We start from the raw sequence: 9,260 nt of genomic DNA on the forward strand, positions 1-9,260 counted from the left end.
ATGGTCAAAATTCTTCATCTTTCAATTTTTGTGGCATCCTTTTAATTGGTATGTTTTATATTCAGATGCCCTCCTTTTAATATCTTGGGTATGTCATGACTACTATATTAGTCTCAGTTCATCCATGTCTGGTTAGTCATTGACTTATGTTTATGTGTACTGTTACACTTGATTATTCTGTATGACCTGAAGGTCTCTGTAATAATTGAGTTTCACCGTTGACATTTTTATCTTTGTCACTTTTCTGTTGTCAAATGATATTGCATATTAAAATCATTTGCAAAACCAAGATTTTTCTGTTTTCTTTTGATAATTTTAGTCTACAGTACTCACAATTTAATACACCATTCAAACTTTGTAGCTTAAGTCCAAGTGAGCATTCATTTATGCACAGAGAAGCATCCATAGTTTGACAAATTTTATATTCTGAATTAAGGTCAACACTTCAATGTACATCAAGTACCAGCCTTGCTGAAGTTTTGGAAACAATGTACATCAAGTACCAGCCTTGCTGAAGTTTTGGAAACGTTTACAGCAATCGTGAATTTTACCAGTTCTTTTCCATCTGAATTTCAGGTAGTCAAATTAGCTAGTGAAACATTTAATTACACAAGAATAGACAGAGAAAAATCAAGAGCCAAGAAGATGGTGTCTGAGAGATTCCCTAAGGTCGGCAGACATTTCCACCGGATCGGCCTGCCGCCCAAAGTGGGCTCCTTTCAGGTGTTTGTAGAGGTAAGTTTGCATCAGAAGGAGAAGCTGTTTTTGGGGAGATCTGACTCGGGATTGGATGGCATAGATTTATGTTTTTTTTTTTTTTTTTTTTTTTTTTTTATCAAAAAGTTATTGAAATTTTATTATTATTCAGCAGATGAACCCTATTCGTATGGAACAAGCCCACAGGGGCCATTGACTTGAAATTAAAGCTTCTAAAGAATATGGTGTTCATTCGAAAGAAGTAATAGAAGGTAATGGGGAATACAGAAAGAGAATCGACTACAAATTAATAAATAAAAATCAAAGTCAAATACTAAAATTTTAAATTTACAAAGTGACAGAATTTATATTTCTCACTTGTTTAATGAATTTATTTTTTAAAAGGTTTAGTTTAATGCCAAATTAATATGGTCGCTGGTTTCTTGTAAATAATGCATTGGTTTTAGACAGCTTGGAAATAATAGCGGTAATAAAGTTAATATATAATGTATGTAATACAGTACTGAGTGTTCTTGTTGTGTCCTCTTAATTCTTGGGTAGTTTTCTGTTTTTTTACTGAGGAGCTCAGTTTGGACGTCCAAAGTAGGTGGCCAACCACTTTTCATAAATTTGCCTCTCCTCAAGAACTGCTTTTAGAGCGGTTCTCTTTTGAATGTAGATATGTTATCCAGTGTTCAGCTTAAATGCTTCAAAGTAACATTTATGCCCTCTGAAATAAATATCAGTGTCTACATTTATTTCATTCTCTGTTGAAATTAACATTGCGTATTTAATTGTATGATCCTCTGTAATAAGGAAATTTTACCCAGGCAGTCTCTAGATGGTAGTTTTAGGAGCTTTTACTTATCAGAGGAAGCTGACCAATGTTGTTTTATCAAATAATTATTTACGAGACATTTGTTGTATGGTGTGTCAATGCCTCTTATAGGTTATTTTTTCCCAGTTCTCTTTGTGCCACGCAGGTAGAAAACATTGTACATTAATTAATATTTTACTTTGAAGCAAGATAAAATGTGTTAGAATTACTGTTATGATGTATGAATATGTGACTACTTGATTGAATGATATTATAGAGTGCCATACATATTGATGGCTAATAAATATTTTGAATGAATCAAGAAATAGCATTTTGCATTGGGGTTATTTTGGGATTTTGGCTCTTAATTGCAAATGTGTGATCAAAAAATGGCATTTCTTCCGTTCCAGTTACCAGTCTTTTATAACTGGTGTACTATTGGTTCTGCCACTAAAACCAGTTACCAGTCTTTTATAACTGGTGTACTATTGGTTCTGCCATTTTTGTGCATGTGGTATATACTGTACATTTTTAGTACATTCTCAAATTTTTTGTTAACTTTATTTGAAAATTGTGCACACAGCTAATTGTCTCTTGAACTGTCGTGCATATCCGTTAATTTTCCTTTTCAATCCAACAGGGATTCAAAGATGCTGACTACTGGCTGCGGAGGTTTGAGGCCGAGCCCCTGGGCGAAACGACAAGTCGGCAATTCCAGCTACAGTTTGAGCGCTTAGTTATCTTAGATTACATTATCAGAAACACAGACAGAGGCAATGACAATTGGTTAATAAAGTATGACAAGCCTGAATTAGATGACCAAGGAGAAGGAGAAGTGAGTTGGATTTTTTGTTGTTCTTTGGCCCTTGATGGCGTTGCTTGTATATCGGTGGTTATTTCAATAATGGCAAGAGCCTTTTTAGGTACATTATCATATTTGCATGTTTTGCAGTTGTTTGGCAAATTAGGTTAAATGTTCAGAAGCGTTTCGGAACATTTTCGGAGATGGTTCTCGAGGCATCTTCGCAAGCGTTAAGGGATTTTTCCTAGAGAGGTTCTTACAGTATGTTCCTGATGTGGTTTTTCATGTTTTGTAACCATTTTGAAGGTATTATATGTGCTTGTTTTATCGCCCACAATACTTACGTTGTTTTCTAACGTGGGAAATTTCTTTTGCAGGACTGGTCGTTGGTTAAGCCTCCAGAGGTCAAGGTAGCAGCAATTGATAATGGTTTAGCATTTCCCTTTAAACACCCTGATTCGTGGCGAGCATACCCATATCACTGGGCTTGGCTACCCTGGGCCAAAGTTCCTTTTAGTCAGGAAACCAGGGATCTAGTTTTGCCACTGTTATCTGATATGAACTTTGTGCAAGAGCTCTGTGATGATATGAAAAGTTTGTTTGGGGTAAGTGCAGTATTTTTATGTCTGGTCCTTTAAAGGGAACACGGACTAATATTTGATGATATTGATGATTGCTGTGTTTATTTTTGCTGGAAGATATGTATATACAAGAAGTTATGATTTTAATAGTACTGGAGTAACGATGACAACTTGTAGAATTTCCATTTAACAATTCTTGAATCAGCTGTTTCACAGCAAAGATAGACTCTCCTTCCTGAAATTTACTTATTTACTGATTACAGACTGACAAAGGTTTTGACCGTCACATCTTTGAACGTCAGATGTCTGTGATGAGGGGACAGATTTTAAACTTAACTCAAGCCCTCAGGGATAGCAAGAGTCCAGTACAGTTAGTGCAGATGCCAGCAGTCATTGTAGAAAGGTATGGTTGAAAGTTCGTTCCCCAAGAACAGTAGTAATTGTGTATGTTAAGAGGCTAACTGTGTACTGTTGAAAGCATTTAACTGCTTTTATCATCAATTGACATTTTTCTCTCTCTAGTATTACCATATGCTTCTTTATATGAGAGAAATCTTATGTTGTGCCCATTGAAAAATCTGGTGCAGTGTATGCAAGCATTTAAAAGGGGGCTAAACCTTTTTGGAATGTTGTAGGGCATCCAGTTATCTTTAGAAGGTGTAAAACATAAGATGTAGGTAGTGTGACCTAGTTTACCAGATATCTGAGCTCTTTTTGGGATGGCAGATCACACTTTTGAATGTATAAAATTTGCATAAATGTTCTATGATGCCTTGGACTGTAATAGGTTTAAGGAACCATCTCGCGCTGATAATTCTCTCTTCTTGGGTAGTTTTGTTTTGAAGTGGTGACCTTGTTTTTGTAGACCAAGTCAAACCCTCTTAAAAGAAAAGGTGTTTTTAATGGATTAATATAGTAAGTCATAGTAATGTAGTGATCAGGGATGAAAGAAGCAAAGAATTTTACTTGAAGTGGAAGGTATTTGTCTAAGCAAGTAGTTTATCTCACATTTTTGCAAGTTGAGAACTTGTGGAATCTTAGGGAGTCTACCTTGTTACCTAAATTTGGACTTTGCCAGACTTATATCTCTTCATGTATAGACCCTTAAACAGTACTTTCCTCTCAACGAAGACTTAGAACACTGATTACTCCTGGATCGCTTCTGGTGGCAATCCACATCTGCATTTGTAGTGTCAAACTATATTTGAAATGTCACTTGAAACATTGATCCATTATTGTTTGTTGTGTCGCACAATTCTGCTGTAGTAGTGTTACAAATGCTGTCTTAAAATGATGAGGGAGATAAATAGCAAGACAAATAATAAGAATTGCTGCACTGGGGTTTGTGTGTGTGATTTAAAGGGAAATATAGAATTTATTTAAGAGTGGTAAGGGTGAAATAGTGTTAGAGGAATTGTTAGTGTTCATCAAAAGAGGTACTTGTCCAGTGAAGATATTGAAATATATGTCGTCCTTTTATTTCTATCTTCAATGAAGTATGGGTTTGGAACAAGTAGACACTGTTATTGACAAAAAAAACCCCAGAGCTGGCATATTCCAACTTAGACCTTTCGATGGAGCTTTTCATCATAAGATTAGGGTCTTGGAAGAAAGGGATGTACTTCAGCTCCCCCCCCCACTTTTTTTCCCTCCAAAATTCCCAGAATCTCGGCATAATCTCAGTTCTCTAATTTGATATTCTTGTAGAGTCTTTGATGCTGCTTAGGTAGTCATTCATGTATGCAGTGTGTTTGCCTCAAAGCAAAAGTTACGCATGCGGTGGCCATAGAAGTAAAAATGTGAGGTTTAATTTTCCATGGAGACTGGTTGAGTTTTTTGGTCTTTTACTGAATAATTTCTCTGTCAATTTTTTATGAATATTTTACTTCTCTTTTGAATTTTGTCATTTTATTCCTACAAACATAAGCCTCTGAGGAACATACCTTCGATGGACTAATCTAGACACAATCCGATTGTGCTTGTGTTCTGTAATAGCGCTGTTAAGCCTTTAATTTGTAGATGACTTCTGTGGAAGGTAAGCTGCCTCATTATTGTTGGATTCAAGTGATTCAAAGAAGTCTGTCTTATATATAAGGAAACCACAGTATACGAGCATTGTAAGTGACTGGTGTCTTTTGTGCGTTCTTACAGATCTAAAGGAAGAGTTGGTACGACAGCCCGCTTCAGGTCCTTCAGCGACACTTTTACGCAGTCGTTCCAAGAGAAGAGTCCATTTTTCTCGTGGTGCTGAGCCGCGGCGTCACCATTTCAGGCGAGTGTCTTATACCCAAGAGTGATGGACCGGCTATGGTTATTTTTTGCGAATTGTTACCTATAGCGCAGATTATATATTGTCTTTTTATAAGATGGCAGTTTTTTAAGGAACTCTCTTTTTTGAAGGTGTTATACATTTATATGTGTATAGTCAATATAAGATGAAATTGAACCATTGTTTGTGCTCCTTTATCAAAGTACGTGCTGCTGTGAGTCATGTTGGTGGATCGTATTAACCAAGTGAATTTTTTTTTATTTTACACTTTCACGGATTGCCAGGAAAGCACAAAGTGATAATGTCAGTTTTGTTTCATCCACGTAGATTGGGAATTGCAGCTTGCAAAGGGTCTCTTAAGATAAAGAAAAACAAAATTGGATCGGGAACGGTACAACAAATAAGGAAAAACGTAGGCGGTTTTAGCGTATTTAAGTCATTTTAATCCTGCTCGTGAAACACATTTTCCAGACAACCGATGAAAGGGATCATATCTTTGTTTTAACTGTAATGGCCTATTAACTCGCAGCTTTCGTCAAATCTTGGACTTTCCTTGAGTTGGCATAGAAGTTATAGCGTGGCACTTCTTCAGGAGTGCTTTGCCGAAAGCCAGGAGTCTGCACGGATTTGCATTGATTTTAGACATAATTATTTAGATCATAAATCCCAGATCAAATACAGTAAAGGACTACAGCGGTTAAATTTCAAATTGTCCAGACTGAGCTAATGTTCTGTTTTCTTCTGTTATGTACTATCCTTATTTTGATTTCCTGAATGTCTCAAAGAAGCAATCAATCGAGCCAATAAGATTTTCGACATGTAAGTCTGTTTCAGTGTGTTGATTCTGTTTGTTCCCTTGTGTTTTGTTTTGGTTAGACTGGCTTTTCATAATTTTAAGATTGATATATTTTGCGTTCAAGTGGAGTGTCAGCCGAAATGTAAAAAGGTGTCAGGGTGAGCCATGGCTGCATGTAAATATAAAATACCAAAGACCCTTAATAACAAAAAAAAAAAAGGAGTCCTGACATGTTGATTTATATCCTTTCTGTCGGTTTCCTAATTTTTCCAGGTTTGAAAGCTGCAATGTCACCCGGCCTTCTTAGTTGGCTCCCCTGATGTAGCATGTCAGAGTTTCTTCTATTTACTCTTTACCTTGTTATAAAGATGTACCAATGTATCATTACAATATATGAATATATATATATATATAACTTACAAATGACATTTACAATAAATCTGTATTGCACTTCCGTAAACCACGTTTGCACGACTCCCATACCATGTCGTCATGATGCAACAAGCAGGGAACTGGAAGGGAAATGCTGGCTGTCTTTGCCTGTTTTAAAGTATCGAGCTTCTTTTGTCATACTTCCCGTGACTTGAAAGTAAAACAAAAAAACATTCTGGTGTCAGACGAGTTATAGTATTTATTTAGCTTGTAGGGTCTTCAGAGAAGTGTCATTTTTTTTTTTGTAGGGAGAGGAGGTTTGTCTTGGCTTGTTCAAACCTTGTTGGGCATTGTTTTAATCTCGCTTAAATTTTCCTAAATGCAAAAGAAATACGTTATTGATAATGAACCGTTTAGAGAAAGTCGTTTGAACTCGAGGGCGGCTTCCGAGGCTTGTTTTGTATTACAGGTAAATAGGTCTTTGGCAATTGTTGTTGACATGTATTTTATAATTTGATCAGCGTATTCTTTAAGGTGTCCTTATCCTAAGATATCCTGCCTTGTATTGTGTGTCTGACAGGAAGATTATATCTGAAGGTTTTCAATAGTCATATCAGTATTTTCCCCCAAGTTATTTGATAGGTGAACTGCTTGGTTGAGAAGAATTTTATTTTGAAAATGCTAAGGGAGTTGGAAGAGGGTTGAAAGTAAGCCTGTGAAGGTCAGTCTATAATTTTCATCAAATAGTTTTTGTGTATAATAATTCAGGAAGTAAAGTGGATATACTTAGTTACATGAATAGTGCTTAACAATTTTGGAAGGACTCGTACAGTTAATTCTAGCCATTCGTTGCATTTTAAAAAAAGGGTTCCAGTAAAAAAAGGAGAAACTCGTTTTAAAGCTGTCCTGTTCATGATTAGGCGGTTGGAAGCTTGTAACTTTTGACATGTGTATTGCAATTTTTACTCTAAATATTTATGCACGTGATATAGAATGGAAGGTTAAATCAATCAAAAAGGCCACAAGATGCAAGTATATATTTAGGTGTAGCTGACACCGTTGGTAATCTGCTGTGGATCGCCTTTGTGCCGCAACGTTGAATTTGCAATTTTCACACCGTGTTTCTCCTGGAAGTTGTAGGCTATCAAGTAACTTGGGCATGGAAGTCAGTAAGATAACTAACAGTGGGATTGGAGAGAGAGAGTGGATCTAGTGCCGCTTTTAACAATGCAAATTTAAAGAGGCTGCAATTGTCACCCTTCTTGCCACTGCTGCAGTGATTTTAGCCTATCGTTAACGTACGGGTTCGACCGCGTGCAGCAGATCGTTTGGGCTCTTTTGAATTGAAAGTTCTCCTCCTCGGAAAGTGCGTGTACCATTGAGGCGAAGAGAATAAGTGGCCAGTTGTAGCTTCACCATTTATCTATTAAGGTTTTTCATAAGTAATGTTACTCACATTGAGTAAAGTATATTTTTACATAGAATATTAGGTTAATAGGTTTCAGTCGTCTCCAGTTGAAATGCATCATTACCAGTCTAGAAATATTCTTGTCATGTGCATTTTCTGTCCATGAGAATTATGGTTAGGTAACCTGTAGGGTTTACATAAAAAAAAAATAATAAGTCCTTCTCCTCCTAAGAAAAGAGAACATTTAATTACCAAGGGTTTTTTTTTTCTGAATGTCAAATGCTGCTTTTGCTTGTATATTAATTGTGAATTCTGAAACAACTCTTGATGTGGGGGGCACCTCCTGCTCTCTGGAATACTCTGTGATAATGTGTTAAGACTGTATAGCACTGTATGGATTTTACTTCATATTCTTCTGTACTGTCCATGACTCAAGTGGTGTTTTAGAATCCTGATTTGTAGGTTCTTTAGTATATATGCAGCAATTTCATGTACCAAGTCATTTTGTATTAAAAAAAGTTTTCAATACAAAGAACTACCATTAGATCTGTGTTGTTTGTCACCCACAGGAGCCATTTTGTTTTTTTTACATCCCTGCGTGTTGAGAAGGATAATGTTGCTGCTGAATGGACAGACGAAATGAGCCGATTCAGAAATGGTCTCTAGAAACGCTTCGGGTTAATGTCATTTTTAAAAGGGTTTATCTCGAGTACTCGGAATTGATTGAAGTTTCATGTTGAGTAATTGGATAGCCCTTTACTTGCAGTGATCTGATACTTGAATCTTGTTCTGTTAACTCAGACAAGGAAGTTTATTTTCTTATATGATTTGAGACTTGACTTTACAGATACAAACCATTGCCAGTTGTTTAACTTATCACTTTGGTATTTATAAGCCAGTTATCTGAGAAAGTGACTTTGGTGAGAGGTTACGTATTTTTAGTAGGTGGTCTGGTTAAACTGTTGATAAACACAGGGAGAAATTCTTTTCTTCCAAGGGCCAGAGAGTATACCCACAACCCCAGAAGCTTTCATATTGGGATTGTTGCATCTTTTTGCAGTCGAGTTTGGTACCTTGATATAAGGCAACGGTTTGTAAATATATGAAATAAATGATGATAAAGATTTTTGTAATCTTGGAAAGCTCAGACCATTCACCATCGAGTAAGAAAGGCACTGTACTCAAGTCAGGTTTTAATCTACCTACCCGAAATGTATTGTTGCCATATTCTTGTCACTATTGTATTGACTGCTTTTCTGACCTGACCTGTTCCGCATCCTTTTTCATTACATGTCCATGCTGTCAGAAGCTGAGATCTCGAAGATTGAGATGGCTTGGATGTGTTGAGAAGGGATGGAAGAAAATGAACAGTTGGTTAGAGGGCCAGTATGAAAAGAAGTAGAAAGATGAACTTTTGTAATGCCTGGGAAACCACTAAAAAAAAAAATGGTTAAAGATGAACTTTGATGGAAGTTCGTGCAGACAGAGCACAGGAAAGTGGAGAAATGCTGAACCTCGT

The 9,260-nt window shown here is 36.4% G+C and overlaps 1 protein-coding gene across 7 annotated transcripts in view; it reads left to right on the forward strand.

The window, feature by feature from the left end:
- The window catches only part of Pi4KIIalpha (phosphatidylinositol 4-kinase II alpha), an 81,114-nt gene extending 72,829 nt beyond the window's left edge, over window positions 1-8,285 (forward strand). For all 7 annotated transcript variants that reach the window (XM_067089800.1, XM_067089803.1, XM_067089806.1 and 4 more), the window contains 5 exons: window positions 577-735; window positions 2,154-2,348; window positions 2,693-2,920; window positions 3,160-3,299; window positions 5,048-8,285. In XM_067089800.1, the coding sequence (XP_066945901.1) occupies window positions 577-735; window positions 2,154-2,348; window positions 2,693-2,920; window positions 3,160-3,299; window positions 5,048-5,147 (822 nt within the window). In that variant the 3' untranslated portion in view covers window positions 5,148-8,285. The remainder of the gene's footprint in view (window positions 1-576; window positions 736-2,153; window positions 2,349-2,692; window positions 2,921-3,159; window positions 3,300-5,047) is intronic.
- Window positions 8,286-9,260: the final 975 nt, after the last annotated feature.

Source organism: Macrobrachium rosenbergii, chromosome 46, assembly GCF_040412425.1.
Source record: "Macrobrachium rosenbergii isolate ZJJX-2024 chromosome 46, ASM4041242v1, whole genome shotgun sequence".
Taxonomy (NCBI): Eukaryota; Metazoa; Arthropoda; class Malacostraca; order Decapoda; family Palaemonidae; genus Macrobrachium; species Macrobrachium rosenbergii.